Genomic DNA, 26,282 nt, shown 5'->3' on the forward strand with positions numbered 1-26,282 from the left:
CTTAAGTCCCTTGCAAAAGTGACAAAGGGGACTTGTCAAGTTGTGCATTCTCAATTGCCAATTACGGATTAATTGACAGAATTCTGACTATTGATACAAATAACACACTTCGTTTTGTGATCTTCTAAGAGGGTTAAAAAACCAAAAGCAAGCTATTTAAATTTGCCTATTCACTGTATTTATGCATAAAGAAAAACTGAACTGGGTGAAACACAAATGCACCTCATGTTGAATTGTACTACCATTAATAATAAGACCTCTAGGTTAAATATTCTGTGTTAAACCATCACCATTAGAAATCATTTTTAAATGCTTTCCAGGGATGTCTTTCTCCTTTCTATGGACGTCTGGTTAGACTATTCACCTATACATTTTTAAAATTTAACTTTTTTCATTTGTCTCCCGTTGGATGGACGCTTCATTAAAGGAGAAGCGGAGAGACACAGGAGGACATGTCTGTAGGAAAGTTGAAAGGACTGGAGGATGGGGGGGCGGGGTCTGAGCTTGGGGAAAAGGACCCAGAAAACTGAGATCTCTCCTCGCCGCTGCGCACCCACCTGTGCACCCCCGGGCTCAGCGGGGAGGCCCAGCAGCGAGGCCCAGCTCCAGCGCGGACCGCCCCCTCGGGCGCCCACCCCGCCCCAGCCGAGTGCGCCAGGGGCGCTGTGCGCTCCCCCTGGAGTCGTCCGGACCCGCGCGGAGCTGCGATTGGACGCGCCATCGTCAGGCACCCGCCAGGAACACAAAAGCGCTGGGGAGGGCAGTGGAGGGGGCCTTCTTGGGAGTCCGGGGCTTTGGCTTCATTCCGTCTCCCCCTCTCCTCCGCACTCCATGCCCCGGCTCTCTAGGCAGCTCGCCTCGGCTTGCTCTCAGCGGCCGGGAGTCGGCGCACACCTCGCCGCAGCCGCCTCGCGTGGGCTCCCGCCCAGCCTCTCCGCCTGCTCCCGCGCCCTCCGCTCCCGCCATGGGGCCAACTTGCGGCTCCTAAGAGTTGCCGCCTCTCAGCCGCGCGCGCTCCGGCCCAAGTCCCCGCGGGCGGGCTATGGCTTAGGACGCCAGAGGGGCCAGCCGAGAGGTCAAGGCCAGGGGAGGGCAGCCAATTGAGGCCAAAAGAAGCCGCACGATGAGTTTCCACAAGAAGGACGGAGTGAACAGCCTGTGCCAGAAGGCGCTGCACATCGTCACCGAGCTGTGTTTCGCGGGCCAGGTGGAGTGGGAGAAGTGCTCGGGCATCTTCCCCCCGGACCGAGGCAGCCAGGGCGGAGGCAGCACAGGTAACCGGGGAGGGGAGGGCCCCGCTCGCGTCCTCGCGCTCCCCTCGGGGCTCCCAGTTCCGTGCCTCCCGCGCCGCGCTGGCGGCAGCTTTAGGGCGCAGCGCCTTCCTACCTTGCTCCTTCCTCCTACTCGGCAGCTGGCTACTTGGACTGTGGGCTTTTCCTGTGTTGTCTCCCCATCTCCACCCGCCTGGCTCCTTCCACTTCTCCGGTCTGCTTCTGGCCCGCCGTCTGGCTCCCCGGCTTCTGCGCCCTTCGCCGCGCACTCCCACGCCCCGCGTCTCCCTCCGGGAGCGGAGCGGCCGGCGCGGGCTGCGCTTGCCGGGGGGACTCGCACTGCCCGACCTGGCCCCGTGGCGCGGGCGTGGGGAAGGGGCCTGGCGTCGGTGCTTGGAGGCAGGGATGTGCCTTGCACCAGGGGCTGCCTTGGCCGCGGAAGGCAGAGAGGATCTTGGAAAGGGTAACTCGAAGCTGCAACCTGTTGAGCACTTGATAGTTTCCAAAGCCCTTTCATATATATATGATTTTCCAGGGCTTCATGTCAACGTTGGCAAAGCAGCAGGGATTATTGATCGCCCATCAGGACACATACAGAGTGAGTGCAAGAGAGGGAAAAAGGTTATAAATCCTTTCCTCGCACACGCTCTCATACACACCCCAACATACAGGCATCTTCCTACCCCTTTAGGAAACTTGGAAATAAATGGGGTGGGATGAAGGAGGGCATTGGCCATCAGAGATCTGGAGATGGGAAGAAATCACAGGTGGCAGACTTCTCCTAAGAGGGAGGGACGGAGGGAGGGACCTTCTCAGAACCCCTGTTTTGGTCACGCTTTGGGGCAAGGGTCTTAACCACCTGCCCAATGATGGGGTCAGCCTGTTGTGCTATTCACGTGGGAGAGATGGACTCCGGGTTTGTGGTTCGCGTGTTATCCAGGGTCCCCCGGAGAGAGAGTCACTTGTTGCTTTAGGTGATAAACACTGGCTATGGGATTTGGGGCATAGCGCTGAAAGGTCTCCAATCCTCCTGGAGGGTCTTGTTTCTTCTCCTTTTCTTCCCTGTCCCTTTAGCCTCCCAGGGGGGCTTTGTGCGTTGCAGGTAGCCAGGGCAACAAGTAAGAGCTGGACCTCTAAGCTCTGGGAGGAGCGCGACTGCAGGGGGCCTTGCTTGCTGGAAAGGAGGCCAGAAGGGTGCACAACCGCCCCCCCCCCCGCCCCCCCCCCCACCACCACCACCAAAACAGAGGGAGAAGGGATGCAGGTGGGAATAGATTTAGTTTAACTTTTGCGTACCGTGATTTAAATGGAATATCTGCGGGGTTCTGAATTCTCTGATCACAGGTAAGAGAAACCTAGAGAGGCTTCCGTGTGCACTTCGCAGAACCTGAGGAGTTGTTGCTCCTTGGACCCCGGAGCAGCATGATCCATTATTGCTGCTGCCCACGTGCTGGAAACTTAGACGTTTGTTTTATGAATCCATAGTAACCACAACAGAAGTCTTTTCCATTTGTTCAGTAGGTGTTAAATTCCTAGGAATGTATGAAACTCAACTGTTAGAGGAAAGCGACTGGGTGAACATCACGTATATGCGTGTCATTTGTATGGTTGCTAAGCATGGGAAACGTGTGACTATAATGTTCTCTGTGGTGGTACTGGATAAGCTCTTCTGAAATGTCTTTAGGGATTCACATGCTAAAGATTAGACTCAGAAAAGGGTGTACAGTGGACGAAATGACCCGTCTAATGACCCGTTTTGGGGAGGGTCATTTAACAGTTGATGCTGTGCAGAAAAATACTACTTTCTTCCCTTCCTTCCCCCTTTGTGATCATATACCAAGTAGTGTTTTCCTGGGTTTCGGGCTCGCTGATAATGTGGACAATTTGTGAGGGTTGGAAACCAAATAGTTCTAGCTTCTAAATCTTTGTAAATGCACAACTCCATTAGCCTAAGGTAAAACACAGGGCTGACTATGAATTGAAGAAGGGGTTCTGAGCTTAGCTTAAGCACTACAAGAAGTAGTTGTCATCCTAATTCCTTTGGACTCTCCCTTGGGAACAAAAAGGGGAGGTTAGTCTAAAACAAATACATGGACATTTTTCCCCTTACAGGAAAATATATGCTATTCAAGTGTGGTATTTAATTTGACAAGTGAATATATATTGAGTGGCTGTCACTAAAGAAGACACTCTACTAGGATGTGTATGAGATACAAAGATGCACCAGATTTCATCACACTTTCCATTTGTAAATCTAGGCAACAGAAGTAAAATGCCTTAATTGGCAAATAAACTCCCAATATCAAGAGGTATCGATGAGTGAATTCTAGGATTATTTACCAAATCTTTAATTGTATTAATCCACTTAGCCTCACGTGTTTTAAAGTGGATTTTCTTATAACTTATGCACCTGTGCCCTTTATCATAGGTCCCAAAATAACACTTTCAGTAGGTGATCCTTCTACTCACTGTTCACCTAATTAGAAGCACAGTACTACTGGTAGGAGGACATTGACATTGAATGGTACAGTGGTTATTTACTTTGAATGTTAAGCAGCACTGCCCAGATGGTGTCAGTTACTCTAAGGTTGCAGTGACAATTGCAGGCATCCAGATTGTGTGTATTTTTAGATGCCTTCACATGGGGCGGAGGGAGAGAAATTGAGGTAATCCCAATTAAACTCAATCTGCATTAAAGAAGTCATGAATTACATATTTAAATAAGACATTATCTTACTGGCTTTTAAAATGCCAATAAAGAGCAAGTTTCACCATCCCTTTCACTGTAACAGCAGTAGCAGTGATTGATATTGAGAGTCTACCAATTAAGTTGACCGATTCCATATTTTAGTAAAATTTGTAAAGACTTAGACTTCCTGCAGCTGCCAACACTAGTTAATTTACTCTTTTGGAATAGTTTGTTAAAGACATCACTGATGTCAACATCACTAGTACACTAGAAAGTTCATTATGTGTCATTTTTAGAAAATCAGATTTTCACAGTCTTTTTACCACTGATATTCTCCTCCCCTTAAAGAGATATGTTTGCCTTAGCTGGTTTGGCTCAGTGGATTGAGCGTTGGCCTGTGGACTGAAGGGTCCTGAGTTAGATTTCAGCCAGGGCCACATGTCCAGGTTGCAGGCTCCACCCCCAGTAGGGGACATGCAGGAGGCAGCCAATCAATGATTCTCTCTCATCATTGATGTTTCTATCTCTCTCTCCCTTACCCTTCCTCTCTGAAATAATAAATAGCTATAATAATAAAAGTGCAATATGCTAATTAGACTGGACGGCTGAACAGTGGAATGACTGTCCAGATAACCTTCTGGGCGACCTTCCGGATGACCTTCTGGACATAGCCAGGGCTGCTAGGGAAGCCCGGGTCCTGGGTGCCAGAGGGAAACTAGTGCCGGCAGAAGGGGGAAGGAAGGCCTGCTCTTGCACAAATTTTGTGCATCAGGCCTCTAGTATTTAATAAAAAAGATATGTCACCCACTAAATCATCATAATGCACAATATGATTTAATATTAAAACACAGGAAAAATACAAAACAATATATTGGTCTCAAATATTATTTTTTAGATATACTGTGACTAAATAGATGTAATATTTTCTGAGCTGGATTTGGGTTCATTTCCAGTCAGTCTTTAATTACTGCTCCATGTCCAAATGCTTTTAAAGTTTTAGAAAACTAGGTTGTTTGCAAGGCAGACCTCATAAATCATAGCTAACCAAACCCACTTAAACTTAGTCATATCACAATTGTGTAGATCTGGCTTAATATAAATAGTTGAAATAAACATTTAATACATCAGTGATTTAATTTTGCATTTTTTCACTTTTAATTTGAAACTAAAATTTTAAAATAAAAGTTTAGATGTAGTGCTGAGTAGGCAAATGGCAAAGAATTTCATTGAAGTTAATTATTATTAAGAAAAGAGATGGCTACGTGAAATTTTAAAAGTTACATCATGATTTTCCTTTGTAATTAAGGAATTTAAATTTTAACAAAAGAGTTTAAAATGAGTAAGGGGACTTCAAAAGTTTTTCTCTACAGACATAAAGCAATGATTACTCAGTTAATTTATTTATAATTTTTATATCATTAAACTGCTGAGTTTTACACATTCTAATCAGTGTATAAAGAATTATAATTTAGAAACAGTGGAAATTTTTCCTTGTGACTTGTAGATTTGGAAAAAAGCAAGTAAACCACAATGAATTCAGAAGTATGCACCATTTGAAGAAGATGTATAAGAGGATTTTGTCCTTCCTCTCCATTGTCACTCCACTGATGAATGACCTGGTTCTACTATTTCTGGTCTCATTTTTGCTTGCTTATCAATACATGTTGTGCTTTGTCTAATTTTCTCTAAAGATATATGGACAACTCCCTTCAAAGGCTAAATAGGTCCCCAGCAAGCATCTAATTTTCTTAATTCTAAAACATCAATATTTTTGCAGTATTAGCAGGATATTTTCTCTTGTAACAAATTAAGATCTGTAAGTTCTCTTTATTTAAGCAGTAAGTCTCTGACATCTGATTCTTACAAGATTGATTTTATGTACAAAGTATATAGCTACCCATTTTATTCAAATCACATTTTCTTTAAAGCCTAATCATTATTGTAATTTTGTTTCGTGGCAAAAAATAATGTTATTTTGGGGGTATATCTGCATTCATTTGTTGAATAAAATTCTGGCAGAAAACAAACATCATAAATATTTAATAAAATTTCCAATGCCAATTAAAATGATCTATACTTGGAAATGTAATTGTGTTCTTCCTGATTTACATTTTAATCTACTAATGATATGCTCATTAAGTCAATAGAATATAACTCTTTGAGGGCAATTGTTTGTTTACTGTTTTGTCCTTAGTGCCTAGAAAAATCCGTGGCTCCTAATAGAATCTCAATGAATGAAAGAATGAATAGTTGAATCAATGAACTTGTCCTCAAGAAGCCTCAACTTTCTTATTTGTAAAATTATGGGTGGTATTTAATAATCTCCAAATCACTTTTATAAAGAAATTGTATATAGTATGTTTGTGCCTCCAATTTCTAATACAGTATCCTATGTAGATAAGCATTAAAATATTTACTTTCTGGAATGACAGGAATTAGAGTACTTGAGGCATTTAGAAGCTAAAATGTAATGATCAACATCCTCATGAAAAAGCAATGGACAGCGTCACTATATTTGTGTTGTATAATAAATGTATGAGTTTATTGAAGTTCTACTAAAGTGCATATGTCTGTTTAATATATCCATGTATAGTAGTAAAAGGAAAACCTGTTTCCTTAAGTAAAAATGAGCCTGAAAATAATATATCATTATTCAGATTGCTGTTAGTTATTCCAGTTAGAACTAGAAAACATTGTTTTGCAGTTGTGAAAACTAATGCAGGAAAGTTGGCAATTTCCCCACAAATCACAACTAGTTAATGATGGAACTAGGAACCCAGGGCTCCTAAGATCCTAGGTTCAACAAAAAGTAGGAATAAGAAGAGATCCTAGGGGCATTCATGGTGCTAAAGAGCACTGGAACAAATGTTTGCAAAGATAGACTCTTAACTATTACTATACTGTTGGCTGTAATTAGTGGTATACCATAAGGTATCAATAAGATTTCTTAGTGTACAGTTATGACCCAAACCCTAAACTTTTTTATTAGATTTGCTGTCATCCAAATATAAGATACAATGTTCATTTTTTTACTTGAATATATGCACGCATATGCACTTAAGTATAACAACTGTTTACTCATTTCTTCCAAATATAATTGTTTTATTTCAACAGTAAAATCTTGTAAAAGGCTTTAGTGTGTTTCAATACACAACTTTGAACTGATATAAACATAACTCCTTTTATATGTTCATAAAAAATCCCATAATGAAAGCAGATATTAAATTACCAGTTAATTTTTTTAATTTTTTAAAATATATTTTTATTGATTTCAGAGAGGAAGAGAGAAAGAGAGAGAGAGATAGAAACATCAATGATGTGAGAAAATTATTGATTGGCTGCCTCCTGCATGCCCCCCACTGAGGATTAAGCCCACAACCTGGGCATGTGCCCTTGACTGGAATGGAACCTGGGGCCCTTCAGTCCATAAGCCAATGCTCTATCCACTGAGCCAAACTGGCTAAGGCATTTTTAATTAGAAAAACAATACATTAAAATTGCATTGGTTTATTTTCCCACCATATTTTAGCTAAGTAATTAACAGCTCATATTATTATTAAAATTCAGTATTATGAACATTGAAGACAGAATATTACAAAAGAGCTGAGAGTTATCTATTTAAAGATTCCAAAGTATGATTGGTATGAATGTGTCAAAGAAAACTAGGCCTCCTGATAGGGAGTGTTATTAAAGATCAATAAATTATTTTACTTGTATCTAATTTGTACAATACCAATTTGTTTTGTTGGTGGAATACCCAGCACTGGCCAAGTTTACAAACAAAATCCCTAACTGAAGAGATAGCTGCTTGTTATTACCTCATACATTAGTTTTTCTTTTCCTCATAACATTAAATATCCTAAGTGGCCACTGAAGCTGTGAGAGCTTACATTAACATGACTTATGTAGACTATTAGAAAACAAAACACCACATGTAATTGGAATTGTGCTGTGATGGCCTCAGAGCTAGAAAAGTAGAATCATCTTGGGGTGGTTGGGATGGGATGGGGAGGCGACTGATATTAATGACTATTTATTTCATTCAGGTACATCCTGAAGTGTGTTATAATCTACTGTCTAACATTTCATTATTAAATAGAGAACAATTACAGTCAATTTTTTAAAACTTGTAAATGTCAGTTTGTTCATAGGGCAGGATTATTTTAAATGAACAGCAAGGACTATTGTATTCTCTTCAGCCTTCATTATCCCCATAGTTCTGTTTCAGAAGTCATAGATTTAAGGAATAATTGATATAACAATATTAAAAATCTTACTGTCATTCCTAATATGTTTCTGTATGAGTTGTCAATGTATACACGAAGTGGTTTTAGTCTTGTACTTTTATTCAACAACTATTTATTGTGCACTTACTATGTGAAAGCCATTGTTCCAGATAGTAAAATGTACTGATACCATTAATTGAATGCTGTGCATAGTTGTACAAGTTAATTTAAATATGTAATTAATATACAATCACAGGTTATAAATCATTTACTCAGAAATGAGCCTATATAAAGACTTTTGTTATAAATTTGGATATTTGAATACCATATTGGGATATCATAATATCTCAGAGCAGTGGCTCGCAACCTTCCTAATGCTGCGACCCTTTAATACAGTTCCTCATGTTGTGGTGACCCTCAACCATAAAATTATTTTTGTTGCTACTTCATAACTGTAATTTTGCTACTGTTATGAATCGTAATGTAAATATCTGATATGCAGGATGTATTTTCATTGTTACAAATTGAACATAATTACAGCATAGTGATTAATCACAAAAAAACAATATGTAATTATATATGTGTTTTTTGATGATCTTAGGTGACCCCTGTGAAAGGGTTGTTCAATCCCCAAAGGCCGCGACCCACAGGTTGAGAACCACTGTTTTAGAGCCTAATCTAATTCTTATTGAATCTAAGATGTTATTGATTATGAGATGCACCATTATTTTTACATGGTACCAGAAAAATAAAACAACCAAATGGGTTAAAGTAACTTTAAAGTTCTGAGTCTAACCTTTCTAAATGCTTTTTTGATTCAGAATTGAAGATGCCTTTGTTAATCCACTCATTATTAGACTGTATGCCATCAAGAGTGCTGTCAAGAAAGTTATTGATGCTTTTTCTTAAAATAATTTACAAAAACACAAAGGCTATTTTTGTTGTGCTCCTAAGCTAGCTGTACAGTTATGTGGAATGTAGGCAATGTTGCCAAACTCGTCTGACACACACTATTTTCCCACCTAATATCAACAAAAGTTTGGCGTACAGGGCCAAAGGTATGCTTCACTGTTCTCTCCAATGTTTTCTTCCCAGCCACTGAGATTCATTCAGTGGCCTTCAGTCATGATGCTTTTCCTGTGATGCATACATAGAGAAGGCGATGACACCATTACTTCCTGGCTGTTAGTGATTGTAACAAGCGATGGATACTGATATTCACTCTGATGTCAGGAAGAGAAAATGTTTAAAAATATTGATTTTGTAATCAAATCTATAATAATAAAAGCGTAATATGCTAATTAGACTGGTCTGAATGACCTTCCAGACAACCTTCTGGATGACCTTCTGGATGAAGCCGTGGCTGCGAGATTTTGTGCATCGGGCATCTAGTATGATGTAAAGATTTTTTTGTCATTTACTGAAATTCAAAACCAAGGCAAAAGTCAATACTATTCAAGTGGAAACTGTAAGTGGCATTGCTGCAAGGTTAAGTACATTGAATGATTACGTATTGAACTTGTAGATGAGGAAGAGACTGCGAGTTGTTTCCCAATATTCACTTTCCCCTTCCGTTTCACAGGTTGGAATCCTTTCTCTTTAAGTGGCATGAGGCAGAATTAAATTTAAAACAAAAAAAACAACTTGAAAAGGACAACTTCTCTCAGTCTTGCTTGTAGTTTGTGCAGCCATATGACTAAGTTCTGTCCCTTGGAATGTTAGCAGCAGTGATGTGCACTTCTTCCCGACTGTGCCCTTACAATGAAAGGACAGTCACTCATCATCCCTTGTCCTTGTTATTCTTCCTCCACTCAGCTGCCTGGAATGTGAGCATGGTGTCTTGCCATCTTGGACTATAAGGAAAAGGCAAAACCCTTTGCATACCAAAGCAAAAATGCAGAAGTAACCAGGATTCCAGACACCTTGAAGCTAATGTACTGCCCTGGCCTGCTTAGGCCAGGACAGTCAGTTACCTGAGCGAGAAACTTCTGTCTTGTTTAAACCACTATTAATTTTGTCCCTTGTTATAGAAATCAGAAGTATGCCCTATTACAATGGTATTACCATAAGTAATTCCAAATTTTCATTTTAGCAGCAGCAGCTTGCCTCAACTTCCCTGAGGCACCTCACTTCAGCTTTTTTGAACAGGAGTTTTACTTTGATTTAAGTTTTATTCCCCCTCTTTCTTGACAGAATGATGCCATAAATGTGGTCTGTGGTCAGGCAACAATGGGAAACCGCCATAAAAACAAAAGACTAGGAATATCTGTGAACTAAATTAGAATTTGATTAATTATGAGAAATAAATTTTTGTACATTTTGAAAATGTACTAGCATTTAAAAATCTGGAAACATATGATACAGAAAGTGCAGATAAGAGTACCAACTAAGGCAGTGGTGATTGGGAATTCAGAGCTTGCCAGTGGGTCTGTGCTTTTCTGTGCGATAATAGCCATCTGCATGGGGAGTAGGTAATCAGAGTTGACAGTTTTCACAATCCATGGTGAATAGGACCATGTAGATGTTATGATCTGGTTATACAGAGTTTGGTAAAAGTTTCCGAGAAATTGGCATTTTTAGGCTTTCTCTGTTTTCTCAGTTTTTCAGAACTGTGTCACTTTATTTCAAGATACCCAAGATGTGATCACAGAGTATGATTCCTATAGAAAAAAAAAATGAGTCAGAGATATACAGTCAGACAGAAAGTGGTAGAACAATGGTTATATATGTGTAGGTAAGCAAACCAGAATTTGAGCAATTTTCAATCTAATTATCTTAGAGCCTACTCTAATTTTTTTAAAAATTTCATTAACTCTTAGTCTTACCAAGATATAATAGGGTGAATGTTATATAGTGGATTCTTTTTAATTATACAAAGACATTAAAAATTTTAGCCAGCAAGTCCTGCTCATCAAGTTGGCCCACTGCAGTGAGCAACTTCATAGTCCATATGGAAAAGGCAAGCCATTCATACTTATCACCCCGGACTCCCTGGAGGCACCTTTTCTACAGTGATCATCTCTTCTTCTCCACCTTATCTCTTTTCTTTATGATCATGCCCAAACCCTTGCTATTATGCTGAAAAAATACTATCTTAGAATTATAAATTCAGGTATCTCAGCCTACAACCAAAAGCTCCTATGATTTCATCTTTCTCGTGTAGAAACTTCAAAACGTTCACCTTTCTACTTCTCTGTGAATTCCCTATCAATAAGATATGGCATCACACTTATAGGCATCCTTCATCATTGCAATCACTTTCTCCTTTGAGGTTTATCACAGTCTCCTGGATAGGGAGGGACCTCATTCCTGGACAAATTCATCTGTCTCTCTATCCCTACACCAAAGCAACTGAATAATTAGGCGATTTTAAAACCAGGCCGAATAGTATCACTCTATCAGTATAGAATTAAAAAGAAGCTTCAGTTTTGACCAAAAAATCCTATTTTTTCCTATTGAGTTTTCTTTTGTTCTCTATGTTCCTATTTCAGACTTTCACACTCTACTTAAATATTCCAAACTATTCCCAAGTAACTGGCAGTTAACCCTAACTTCCACTTGGGAGAGAAAGTACAAACAAGAATTTTCTAGACTTCCTACCAAAGACATATAAACTTAACTCATTCCAGAACCACCCTCCTTTGCTTACAAAGGAAGAAGTGATCCAATTATTTTACCTTTGAGTCAGGCCCCATCCATTTTCATGTGTTATGGGACTTCATTATTAATTATTCACTCTGCTTAACATTCTATCTCTACTCATTCCTTCCCATAAGTTTTAAAACATACTTAAGCATTACACATCCTACTAAAAGTACCTTCATCAACACCACATTCTACTCTAGTTGTTGCTCTAACTCTCCTCTTTTCCTAAATCTGGTTTCTGAAGGGATTATCTACTCATAGAATTCACATCCTCACTCCATTAACCTTTGTTTCATTAGTCTCATTGAACCACATTAATCTAGTTAACACAACCTTTGTTTCCCTGGCATCATTGAATTCATTAAACACCTAGTTGTTAAATTTAATCGTTACTTAACCCTCAAATTATTCTCCTCCAAACTTATGAAAACACATTGATCTGATTCTTTTTATACCTTACTCTTTACCAACCTTTATTCATGCAGGCTTTTTGTTCCTTAAAGTTGTATTTCTTAAATATTGGTGTAATCAGGCTTTTGTGGAGGAGTTTATCTTCTCTTTCTTGGATTCGGATTCCACTATTTAAGTAAGTCCTTCAATTTTATCTTGAGTTGCATTTTGCTCAGAATTTCTACTGGCATGACCACAGGTACTGGAAACTCAGTAAGGCCAAAGCTGAAGTCATGGTCTTCCTTACGTCATCATCCTGTTTGTCTCCTAAAGTGTCGCATTCTTGTCCTTCAGTCCACACTCTTTCACTACAGCTTTGACTTCCCAATTATCTCCGGAATCTGACCTTTTCCCCCATTTGAGAAACCCTCATTTGGAGCTGCGATAATCTTTTTTGTGGATGACTATTGTAATTCTGTTACCTAGTTTCTCCTCTTCTACTCTGGCTTGCACTCTTCTCCTTAGCCAGAGCATCATTTCTGAAATGTATACCGGACCATTTCAGTAATTGACTTAAAAATGTTATTAGGGCTACTTGTTTTTCACTGCACTAAATCCAAAGTCATAATATTCTTTATGTCATGGTTAACTGTTGAATCACAATCACAAAAGAGTCATTAAAACATTTTGGTGACTTTATAAATCCTCCCATAATCTTTTGATAGGTTATTTTTATTTTGTTAAACAGATTTTGTTTAAAAAATCATGTCATAAAGATCTAAGTATTAAACAGATTTTTAAAATATTTTTAATGATTTGTCATAATTGCAGGCAATGTAAAATTATATAAAATGCAAGTAGCTTATTTTTATAGTCTGTTTTATCTTTCAAAATAAAATTGTATTTAATCTACCTTCTTTCACTTGTTGCTATTGAGGGGAAATACCTTTTCCCCTTGCATTGTATTTCTGGATAGAAGGAGATCCAAGATGGGAATATTTATGGGACCTTATCCCACTCCCATCTCTGAGATATGACTTAGCTGTTACTCTTCCTTTGAGGTGTATGCTCAGGAAACAAATATTCTCTGCTCCTCCATGTAGTGAATTTTACAGGATTGAGTCCTGATGGGGAACACCTATCGTTGTCCAGCCAGGCCTGTGCCTGTATGGGTAAGTTTAATTAAGTCAAGGTGATATATTAGCAAGTCCACTTTCTAATAGACCTAACGTGATATTCCCAAGTATTTTAATTTCTACCAACTTGAATACTGTGTCTGTCCCTCAGCTGTGCTCTGCACAAATAAGTAGGAAAATAGAATGTTATTTATTAGCTTCCTACACATTAACATTTACTTAGAAATATTGGTCTCCATTATTAAAAATTCACTCTTCAGTACCAGATATCATCATAAGATGAGTCTCTCCTCTCCTTTCTAAATTGTGACCCACCATTCAATTTATACCCAATCCATGTCTTTGCCTCTTTTCTCCTCAGTACTTACTCTTGGTTTAAAAAAAAGATAATTGATAATAATAGCAACCCATTTTCATATATATTATGTGAATTACTTAAATATTTTATATGCATTTTCTTATTTAAATCTCACAACATTTCTATGAAATAAATATTCCTACTTTTCTGCGATTCTTAAAACCTAAGCAGCTTGCCCAAAATCACGCAATGGTGGAGTTGACATTTGAATCCATGTCTTAATTGTTCCACAGTACAAGCTGTTCTACTATCTTCCTAGTAGAAGAGTTTCTGCATATTCCCTCCAAATCAGTCAACTTTAGGTCAGTAGCCACCTTGAACTCCACCGACATTTTATTGTCTTTTTAGACAACTCCCAAAATATATACTCGGGAGCTCCATAAACATTTTTGACTTTGTGATATATACCAGACACTAGAAATAAAAAAGTGAATAAATTTGGATTTTGTTCTGAAGGATAGGGGAGTGAGTGTATTGGCAGTATGGGAACATTTAGAAAAGCAAAATAAGTACAGATCCATAATTCCTTATCCATAATTATGAAACCTCAAATCCTGAAAACTGAACATTATTTCGTAAATTATGACAATTTGGTATTAACACCTCACCTGAATTGGCATTAACTATTTACAGTCTTCAATCATCCCACTCAGTGTTAACTAATTCATGTAGTTCATTATAGATATATTAATGTGTTTAATTACTAGATGTTATCCCGGATAGTGTGTACCATGTTACCTTTGTAATATCCAAAAGAAAATAATAATAATTTTGAAATATATGTTCTAAGAGTGTGGGTTAAAGATTTATAAGCCAATCAATTATAATACTAGTGTCAGAGTGGTGGGTGTGCTTTAAAAGCCTGTAGGAATAGGAGAAGCAGAGAGAGCTTCAGGCAAGAGGCATTATTGTATCTCATTATTGAAGAATGAATAGAAATTTTCCAGGCAGCCAAATAGGAGGAGAAAATATAGTGGAGCTACATGAAACAGCCTGAACAAATTCATGAGAGAGTAATGGTGTAGTCAGAGTAAGAAGTATAGGTAGGAGAGTGGAAGAAGAATGAAGCTGGGTCAATAGCCAGGAGTCAAATCACAAAGATGCTATGGAATGCCATGAAAATTTTGGCTAAGGGGTGACCTGGAAGGATGTTAGGCTAAGAGAGCGGAGACAGTGAGTATATAACTCAGTTGCCAGGACATAACTTGGTTTTTCTTCATGCTACCCTGGAATTATTGATAGCACAGCCTTTCACTTTCAAAAGTGACTTGGTTGAAATGTTTTATGGCTCCCCCAAATGATAGAACCAGATATTGATTTTAGAAAGAAAATTGTCAGCAATAGGCAAGGTGGAACTGGGGTCAGAGATTTCCACAGGGCTTTTCTCTAAGATGAGAACAAACGTATGAATGCCAAAGCCCATCACTAAGGAACAAGGAAGGGCATAAAAGAATTTCATAAAATCCTTGTGGTTGGAGTAATAAAAGGTCTCTAATGTCTGACCCCCATTAGTAAGAAAGGAGGAGTGTTCCATTATAGACTGAAAACTACCCCCCTCCTTTTCCCTACCTCACATTGTCCCAGTTTTCTTATATCTTGGCATTTGGCTCTAACTGGGTAGAAGTTAGCCTGTTGGAGAAGTTAATTGGGTTAAAATATTCATAAAATACAATGTAAATGGAGCTGAAAATACATGAAGATTAGGAAGCCATAACTGTCATATTTATTCTTCCATTTTAAAACCACAGTTAATATTCAGGAAGCACATTCATTTTATACTTTTTGTCTTTCCCACAAGTATGGTGCTGATGAAAATCAAAAGTAAAAATAAAGTGAAGTACAAAATATAAAATATTTTCACCAAGGGAACATAAATGGGAAATATATTCAATTATTGATAATCAACTGGAAAGTAAGGAAAATATTAATGTCTCTGTATCACATCATATCAAATTAATTTTTATCCTTATAATTAAGTAGCAGTAAAAACTTGGAATTATTTTTAATTTCTGAATGGATTTTCATTAGCTACAAATTGGGAGTTTAAATAGAACCATTTTATCTTACTAATCAGGAAAATGTAAATTAAAACAAGGTATCATTTCTCCCGTCAGATCAGTGAAAATTAAAGTACAACAATATTTCTCTGAGATTATAGGAACTGATAAACTCATATGATGTTTTTGTTACAGCCACTCTGGAGTCACAATTTGGAAATATCTAGTAAAACTAAATATGTGCATAACCTGTGACTCTACAATTCTATTTCTAGATATTAACCTTAGAGAAACATCCCCAAATATGCACATGGAAGAGGGTACAAAGACAGTAATTATAGCTGTGTTGTAATAGCTGGGCATAAACTAAATATCCACCATGATGAAGTATTATGGAGTGCTATGTGACATGAACTTAGACCGCAAGTGTTGCTGAATAAAAAAAATAAAGCAAATTGAAGAATAATATGGAGTCAACCATTTATGTAAAAAGTAAATATGGAGTAAGCCATTTATGTAAAGAGTATATTAAACAATTCTGTGTCTTTATGTTTTTCAAGAGGTATCTTTGTTTATTAGTGCTTGGCCTGGACAGATACACACCCAACTGAGATAAGTGGTTGCTTCTGGGAAGGAAAAGAACCCCTGGATTTACAGTGCCAGTTAAAGGGAATTAGGTTTGTTCTGTATTCGTTTGCTAAGGTTGCCAAAACAAAGTTCCACAGACTGAATGGCTGAGATAAAAGTGTCAGGAAGGGTTGATTTCTTCTGAGGTCTCTCGTCTTGGCTTGCAGAGGACCACTTTCTTCCTTTGTCTTCACATGGTCATCCCTCTGTGAGTGTCTTTGTCCCAATCTCCTCTTCTTAGAAAGACACCAGTCTTATTGGATTAGGGTCCATCCATATGACCTTATTTTGCCTTAATCACTAATTTAAAGGCCCCGTCTCCAAATGCAGTAACATTCGAGGAACTGGGGGGTTAGGACTTCAACGTAAGAATTTGGATGGGGAGTCCCCAAGAGAGAAACTAAGATGGCGGCATAGATAAACACCGGGAAATAGTCGCCTCCCACAACAATTGAAAATTAGCCTAAAGGACGGAGCAAACATCGTCCAAAACAACAGGAAGGCTGGCTGAGTGTAATTTCTACAACTAGAAGAAAAGAAAAGCACGCTGAGAGCCAGAGGAGCTGCGGAGGCTGAGTGCAGAGGTACGGCGGCGGCTCGCGCGCGCGCGGAAAGGGGGTGGCACCTGAGGACGCGGCTGTCTTTTTGAATCACAAGCTCCCTACTGCTCTGAACTCCGGTTCCGGGAAGTCTCTGGGGACCCAGGACTCATACGGGGAGAGGCTGCTCTCTCAGGCGGCAGCGGGCGAACTTGAGGGCCGCTTTCCCTCAGAGGTGCTTGCAGCCGTTACCGGGACACTGAGACGCGCGACTCCGGGCGCGGAGAATCAGCCATTGCTTCTTTCTACGCCCTTTGACTACCTGAGACCACGCCCCACCCGGGCTGCGGCAGAGGCTTTTGCATGTGAATGCCCCAGAACTTTGCAACCAGATAATTACCTAACTGCAGCCGGGCCAGCCAGACCTGGAACTTCCAAGAGAAGGCCCAAGGCCCCGCAGCGGCTTGCATTGCTTCACAGCTGAGCCTCTTCGTAGTTCCTGCTGTGTGGCCTCAGGCAGGGGCTGAATTAGCACCTCCTTAGATCCAGGAGCCACTGTACCCAGTGGTCAGAGGGGGACCATTCTCCCACTTCAGACACAGCTGCTTCCCACAGCCAATTGGCCTGGAGGTCAGTTCCTCCCAGTGATCCTACTACAACTAGCGAGGCACCAAGAGTGCACCAAGAGTGTCCACCCCAGGTAACTGGGGAGGCTGAGCCACTGGGCCCTACAGGACACCTGGCGCGCAGGCCACTCTATCAACACAGGGAAGCAGCCAAAATGCGGAGACAAAGAAACAGGTCACAATTGGCAGAAACGGAGGAGGCCAGACGACTGGATTTAGAGTTCAAGGCCACGTTTATAAGGTTTGTCAAGAATTTTATGGAAACCGCCGATAAATTTAATGAATCCCTCAAGGAATATGGTGAGAACATGGAGGTCATGAAAAAGGACCAATTAGAAATTATGCATACACTGACTGAAATAAAGAATAATTTACAGAGATCCAACAGCAGACAAGAGGATCCCAAGAATCAAGTCAAAGATTTGAAATGCAAAGAAACAAAAAATACCCAACCGAAAAAGAAAAAAGAAAAGAGATTCAAAAAATATGAAGATAGTGTAAGGAACCTCTGGGACAACTTCAAGCGTACCAACATCAGAATTATAGGGGTACCAGAAGGAGAGAGAGGGCAAGATATTGAAAACCTTTTTGAAGAAATAATGACAGAAAACTTCCCCCACCTGGTGAAAGAAATGGACTTACAAGTCCAGGAAGCGCAGAGAACCCCAAACAAAAGGAATCCAAAGAGGACCACACCAAGACACATCATAATTAAAATGCCAAGAGCAAAAGATAAAGAGAGAATCTTAAAAGCAGCAAGAGAAAGACAGTCAGTTACCTACAAGGGAGTACCCATCCGACTGTCAGCTGATTTCTCAACAGAAACCATGCAGGCCAGAAGAGAGTGGCAAGAAATATTCAAAGAGATGAATAGCAAGAACCTGCAACCAAGATTACTTTATCCAGCAAAGCTATCATTCAGAATGGAAGGTCAGATAAAGAGCTTCACGGATAAGAAAAAGCTAAAGGAGTTCATCACCACCAAACCAGCATTATATGAAATGCTGAAAGGTATTCTTTAAGAAGAGGAAGAAGAAAAAGGAACTCTTACCATTTGCCACAGCATGGATGGAACTGGAGAGCGGATAAATACCACAAGATCTCACTTATTTGTGGAATATAATGAACAACATAAACTGATGAACAAGGACTGATCCAGAGACGGAGAGGCATTGATTGGACTGTCGGGCCTTGGAGGGAAGGTAGGGGAGGGTGGGGGCAAGGGGGAAAGATCAACCAAAGGACTTATATGCAAGCATATAGGCCTAACCAATGGACACGGACAACGGGGGGGTGAGGGGGTGAGCGGGGAGAGGGGGGGTAGAGGGTACACATATGTAATATCTTAATCAATAAAAAATATTAAAAAAAAAAGAATTTGGATGGGGTAGAGGAACAGACATAATTCCGCCTATAACATACTCCTAACATTTTTATTTAAAACAAATGAAAGAAATTGGATTCATATGTGACACGAAGGCTAAACTAAATTTGTGAGATAAATTACGAAGTTATTTGAATCTAGAACAATTTTCCTTCATAGGAAATCTATTTGGTCTTCAGAACTTGAAGAACACTAGAACACCAGATTGCTAGCATTGATTACCTAGGAATATGAAAATGGAAGCAGGTCGGGAGATATTTACTTTTTTAAAATAGACTTTAGTTTTTAGACTGGTTTATATGTACAGAAAAAATTGTAAAGATAATACAAACCTTCTTTTATTATGATTTTATGTTAGAGTAGACACTTATTGCAATTAATGAACCAGTATTGGAACATTGTTAACTGAAGTGTATACTTTATTCAAATTTCCTTAGTGTTTCCCTAATGTCCTTTTTTATTCCAGGATTCCGTCTAGGCTACCACATTGCACTTAGTTGTCATGTCTCCTTAAGTCTCCTCTTGGCTATGACAGTTTCTCAGACTTTATTTATTTTATTTTTGATGACCTTGACAATTTTGAAGAGTACTAGTCAGGTATTTTGTAGAATGCTCTACTACTACAATTTGTCTTATGTTCTTCTCATAATTGGACTCAGGCTACAGGTCTAAGGCAGGAAGACCACAGAGGTAAAGTGTCATTTCCATCATGTCATATGAAGTGTACATGCTATCGATATGATTTATCACTCTTGATGTTCAACTTGACCACCTGGGTGAGGTTTCTCCACTGTAAAGTCACGCCTTTTTTACCCCTTTCCATACTGTATTCTTTGGCAGGCAGTTACTCTGTGCAATCCACACTTGAGTAAGGGCATGTGCTCAACCTTCCTGAAGGCAAAATATCTACATAAATTGTTTGTAATTCTTCTTCATAAGAGATGGGTCACTTCTCTCCCATTTATTTAGTCGATCTTATTAATGTTTTTATTATATTTCTTTGAATCATTTTACATAATAAGTATGTATTAATTTGTAAATATTTTTCAATAAGAATATTGTAAAGGGACTTAGATAACAAATCCTAAACTAGTTTTGGACTTTGGAAATTAGGAGGATACAAGGTTATCAAACTATGGAGTTTGAAGATACAGCTAATAGTGCACACATTCTCTATGAGTAATATGTTATTCTCATTTACACTATATAAAGTGGTTTATACAAATATTTAATGTTATTTCCTGCTCAGAGAGAGAGAAGGTTGAATTAAAGATGAAAGAAACAGAAGCCTTTTCTGCTTATGCAGTTTCTGAGTTTCTTAAGCTTCATGTCTTCATGGCAGGTTGCAAGTAGCCAACCTTCATTTTGCAAACTCTTGGACCCCTTATCATGTCCTTGGAAATAATATGCATCTATCATGCTTTTTTGGTATACAACCTAAAATTTCCCTGGGATGGAATTTTTCAAACATCTCCTTTGAGAATTTTCTGACATAATTACTAATTTCTTCTCCCTACCAAGATAACTTAAAATTAAATTTTTGAAATTCTAAATGAGGAAGCTGTTACTAGTAGTTAAAATGTAAAATCACCTCGCCACTTCTGCTCTTTTAAGTACGTATCAATGAACTAGTATTTCTTCACATTGTAATTTCTCCCCAGATATTTCGGTCAGCTTGTTAGCAGTCGTCGTCAGCTTCTGTGGCCTGGCCCTGTTGGTGGTCTCTCTTTTTGTCTTCTGGAAGTTGTGCTGGCCTTGCTGGAAGAGCAAACCCGTGACCTGCAACATCAGTAATGCTCTTCCGCAGGCCCCGGCGAGTGCTCCTGCCGAAGTGCTTGAGACTGAAGAGAAGAAAGAGCTTAAAGAAAATGGAAAGCCAGCACCGAAAGCTATTGAGCCTGCAATAAAAATCAGCCACACTTCCCCCGATATCCCAGCAGAAGTACAAACTGCTTTAAAAGAACATTTAATTAAGCATGCACGTGTGCAAAGACAAATTACTGAGCCTGCATCTTCAACCCGGTAAGGGAAGTTGAAACATTTAAAACTCTGTGTGTGTGTGTGTGTGTGTGTGTGTGTGTTGTGTGAGTGTTGTGTGATTTCAGAAGAGAGAAAAACAGTGGGAAAGGAGAAAAAAGATAAACAGAAGAAATGTGAAATACATATGAAACATCATTGAATAGAGGGAATGGGTAGGACAGATGATTATTATTTACTCTTTCCCTTGAAATGTTATTAGTTGATAATTACTGCTTATAATCTTTCAATTTAGTTGAATTCAACCAATAAATATCAAGAAAACAGACATGGCATGAAATCATCTAGAAGTTCACAATCAAAGCCTAGGAACAGAGGTTGATGTTTAGTCTACAGTTGTTTAGCACGACACCATAAATGTGGAGTTGCTGGAAATGTTCATTTCTTCTTTGAGTTTACATAGATCATACTCTTACACTGGACAGAGTATGGTAAGTTCCACGAGAGCTCTGTTGAATATCAGGAACAGACATGAAAGGAACAAAGAGAGAGACATTTTACCTCAGCCTAGAAAAAAAATCATTTAAAATTTGCTTGAATGAAAATAAGTTGTAATAGTGTATTTTAGATTGTGTTAACTATAATGGAAAAAGAGATTCTTATGAGGAGTCATTTTTTTTCTACTAAGTGTGAGTGGTCTTCAATCCTTAAAATGAACAACATGCTAGTAGCAGTTTTTCTTTATTTCCCAGAAATAGTAACTAATTTTAACCTAGTGCGGGGTAATAAATGGTACTGCAGGTAAATTGCTAGCTAACTTTCTGATCTTACCTTTCTACCTCTCTAAATTGAAGGTGCAGCCTAGCTTTCTGACATGACATATTTTTGTGTGTTTAGAAATCTATCAAGTTGACAAACTGGGCATGGGTCATGTTTGCTACTAGAATTGAAAGAGTATATTCAATATATCTTTTATGAAGTAAAAAAGAATTGTATTTATCAATAAATCCTCTTCTTTCTGAAATAAACTCCAAACGTATAAGTGAAACTAATTATTGTTTGGGGGGATAAGGAATGTTGGGATAAAGAGGATATAAAGGGGTATCTTTTCAATTTTGTACTTTTCTATTTAAATTTTATAACCAAGATATGCCTCATATTTAGTTATTATTTTGACAAGTTTTCCTGAGTGGTGGCACTTAAGGTTATGTTTAAAAAATTTTTATGATTTTTATGTAACATGACCCAATATATGTTTATTTAAATTCATTTATTATGGATATTTATAAAATAATTATACCATGTGCCACTTTTTAAAATATCTATAGGAAAAGCTGCTTTAAAATTATCTCATGTAGTTACTTGGTAATCACTACTATCGTTGCTGCACACTGTGGCCAAATATTATATGTAATAAAGTATGAAGACACTCAGGAATTTCAGTTAAAATATTCAATTAAATTACAAACATTTAAAAAAGATTAACAACAGCCATGAATATATACTGCCTTATTAGCATTCAGAATTACTCAACTCTTTTAGTCGAGAAGTGCACCCTCCATAAGGACACTGAGTTCATGAAGAAAAATTGAGGTAAGCTATGAAAATTGCTTGTTTTTCTCTGGCCAAAGCTTTTTGGAAGCCTCAGAAAAAATACTATCTTCAAGGTATTATCTCTTGAATATAAAGAGTTGGCTTATCTTTTTATTCCTAGCAAGGGAGGATGAACGAATATGTACTGAGAACACGTGTGAAGACTTGGTCTTGGCTACAGAATTAGTTTCTAGAAACAATATGCAATAGGGGTGAAGACACATCATTCTAGACTGGTTTTCTCAATAATTATGTGAAATTGAATAAATCAGAAAACACTTTTTCTTTGAATCTTAGAAAACATAAAATTGGATTGTACACATCTCATATTTTCTAAAAGAAAAAGTGAAATAGGGATTCATAGTTTTTCTAGAACTTTAATATTTCACCAGCCCTTTTGAATTTTCTTTTTATATGAGTGGTGGGTAAAGAAAGAAAAAAATATTAATTTTTTTGCTTGCAATTTAGTCACTTTGCCAGGCAACCTTCCTACAAATCCTCTGCCAACCTGCATGAAGTAAGTGTTGTTAATTATCCCCATTACTTGTGAGTTAACTGAAGCCTAGAGAGATTTCAAAATTTGCCCAAAGTCATGCAGCTGGAGAGTTAGAGTTTAAATTTATCTAGATGAAATACATTTTAAGCAATAAAGCCAAGCAGATATCATTTTTTGCAAAGATATTGGTTATAAGTCTGCTCAGGACAGATATTTTGGAGGTTAGAGAATGAGAGTATCATTCTGCTCATTCTACTCAGAAATAAGGAATTATATATGGTTATTATGAATGACTAGAGTCATGATTTTAATGTTTGGCCTTGGGATGAATTCCATGCAGAAAATTTGATTATATCAGTTCTCAAAAATCCCAATCTACATAAATTACTTTATCATGCTAGAAATTACCTTTATATGGAGAGGAAGAGGAAGTTGCTGAGTTCATTATACAGTCCACTTAGACACAGAGATCAATGGTACATTATTATAAGTCAGATTATTCTGCTCAAATGCTAACTTTTCACTGAGTTGTAGCAAAATCAAACCATATATACACACACAAAATGAATTTAACTTTAATGCTTGGTTTCCTCACCTTATTAAGATATCCCAGCTACTCTTCTATATTTGGCTCAGGGAATAGATGACAAACATCATACTCTTTCAAGTTTTAGTTGTCTCTATACTTAACATTCTGAGTTGTTCAGAAGTTAACAGCATTGCTGGAAGCTGCCACATTTTTCCAGTTTCCCATCTCCCTGTTCCGATACCTGGACACTGGCCCCATCAGCCTGCTAGGCAACCAAACCACCCAGTGGACTTTCATGTGATAACTTCATTACACATTCTTCTAGCATCCATCTTGATTCATTGTTTTTTTTTTTTTTCATCCAATAGGCTTATTCTGTACATACTTATTTCTGGGAATAGACAGTGTATTCTGCACACTCTTCTACTCTGCTAACTCTAGGGAGCTGGGAAAAAATAGGCTACATAATGCAGAGATAAGATACTTAATACCAACTTCAATATAAGGAATTACAAGTGAAAACTGTATAGTGAAGACTGCAAAATTCAGATAATAGGAAAATCATTGCCCGCTGAGGCACGGAGGAGTGCCAGCCAGTAAGCTGAGGCTAAAGGAAACTAGGAATTTACATAAATGGCAATTGGGAGGGGTTGTGCATCCCAGATGGAAACCTTTTATGTGAAAAGACATAGAACAAGAAAACTAAGAAAACAGCAGGTAAATTACCTTAATCAGAATATAGGGGAATAATAGAAAATAAAATCAGCTGGAATTAAAGTGTGAGGAGAAATCATAGTCAAGACATTCAAAGTCTGTCCTGTCAAAAATATTTGCAGAAGACTCCCTTGAGTAAGAGCTGTGTTTTAGGAAAATAAATTTGGCAAAAGTCCATAGGATAGACTAGAGAAGAAGATATCTACTAGTATTTTGTATCTAATACAGTATTTAAAGCATAATAAAAATCAGGAAGTAGCAAGCAACAACAAAAAGACAGAAACCTGAGAAAAGTCGTAAAGGGAGAATGTAAGATCCCTTATAAAAAATAAATTAAGTGTCATGTTAGTCTTTTCAAGTTTAGTCCAAACATTTTAAAAGCCTGACATTCAAACTATGACAATCTGATGATACCAAACTACCATTATAGCACTTTCGGTACTTCCACACACATAGCACTATACTGCTTTCTGAGGCAGAGAATTGGCCAAATTCTTTTCTGTATTGCTCTTGACACCTTGACAAAGCACTATGGGAACTCAGGGTAAATAAGGTGGGGCAAAAGTAGGTTTACAGTTGTTTGTATGGAAAATAATAAAGTAATAAATAATAATACAAGAGTACACCTATATTTTCCATACAAACAACTGTAAACCTACTTTTGCCCCACCCAGTATTTATTGAATAAAAATATCAACAACAAATGAACGTAATGACTTCATCTTATCTTTTCTGATGAGATATTTCATGGTTGCCAATGAGGAGGGTCCCTGGTGTTTTTTTATCATCCTCCGATAGACCTTAACTCTGCCTCTGTGCTTTTTGCACTTGCTGTTTCCTTGGTCTGGAATGATGACCTCCCTTTTGTTTGCTGTAAGATCTTTAAAGAAAATGCATCTGAGAGTCTACTTTTCCTGCCCAATCATAAGCTGTATTATTTAAAGTCATAGTTACAATGTAGCAATTAATGCTTATTGTCCTAATATTGAACTACTGCTGTTCTGCCAAACTACATCCTAAATTCTCAGAGAACAAGGCTGTGAAACCTGATTTCCATCGTTTTGTAGGTACATAATAAACACCAAGTGAATACTTTTGATTGACATCTCTCCACTTCACTTTCTCCTTTAAAAGCATCATCGGGCAGTGATATAAACTGTGCTCATATTAAAAAGAGGTTAATAGTGGTATACTCCCAGGCATGAGTCTGAGGACCAATTTCCCGGGCATTCATTAGTGGTGTTAAGGTGAAGTGAATAAAAAGTGGCAAAATAATTTGTTGAGGATGATGAGTAACGTAGGTTAGGCACTGTTAGAGAGGATTCTAAGTACCTACTGAAAATAATTAGGAAACTTAATGGCAGACCCAATGAACAAAAGCAGAAAAATGTACATGGAAAGAAATCATTGACTCATATGTGCTGATGGATTAATAATTAGTTTTGGTTGCTTAGAAAAGTAAGTCTTAAAATCATCAGACACAATGTCAGAAAGAACACTCAATGTATATTCTTAAACAAGAGGTGAAGAATTATGTAAAATATGTAAAACTGGATTGCATAGTATTCTTTAAGATATTTTTTAAATTAAATTTCTCTCAAAAGATAGCCAAAATTGCAGTTATCCATTCCAGGACACTGTAAGGACTGGAAAGCAACATGTAACACCAAGGGAGAGTTTAAAAGGTATATAGTTGCCCTGGCTAGTGTAGCGCAGTTGGTTGGGTGTCGTCCTATGTACCAAAAGGTTGCTGGTTTGATTCCTGGTTAGGGTACATTCCCGGTTGTATAAGAGGCAACCGATGCATGTTCTGCTTTCCCATGGATGTTTCTCCCCCTCCCTTCCTCTCTCTCTAAAAAGGAATTAAAAATACTTTTTTAAAAAAAGTTTATAGTTAACTAGGATATCAAGAAGCAGGACTTGTCCACAACAATGGGAGAAACTGAGATCTAGCTCCTTGAAATAGAATTGCATGAATCAAGCTGTATAAATGCTTGAAGTGGTTAAATAATCCCCTTTATGAAACACTAGAGGCCTGGTGCACGAAATTCGTGCACTCGGGGGGTCGAGGGATGTCCCTTAGCC

General features: G+C 38.4%; 1 protein-coding gene across 1 annotated transcript in view; it reads left to right on the top strand.

Moving 5' to 3' along the window:
- Positions 1 to 669: 669 nt before the first annotated feature.
- The window catches only part of SYT10 (synaptotagmin 10), a gene marked incomplete at its 3' end in the record, with an annotated part of 72,327 nt that continues 46,714 nt past the window's right edge, over positions 670 to 26,282 (top strand). Inside the window, exons 1-2 of the mRNA XM_081083693.1 lie at positions 670 to 1,274; positions 20,550 to 20,910. Coding sequence (XP_080939819.1) covers positions 1,124 to 1,274; positions 20,550 to 20,910 — 512 coding nt within the window. The 5' untranslated portion in view covers positions 670 to 1,123. The remainder of the gene's footprint in view (positions 1,275 to 20,549; positions 20,911 to 26,282) is intronic.

This window comes from Myotis nattereri, assembly GCF_964212035.1.
Source record: "Myotis nattereri genome assembly, chromosome: 2".
Lineage (NCBI taxonomy): Eukaryota > Metazoa > Chordata > Mammalia > Chiroptera > Vespertilionidae > Myotis > Myotis nattereri.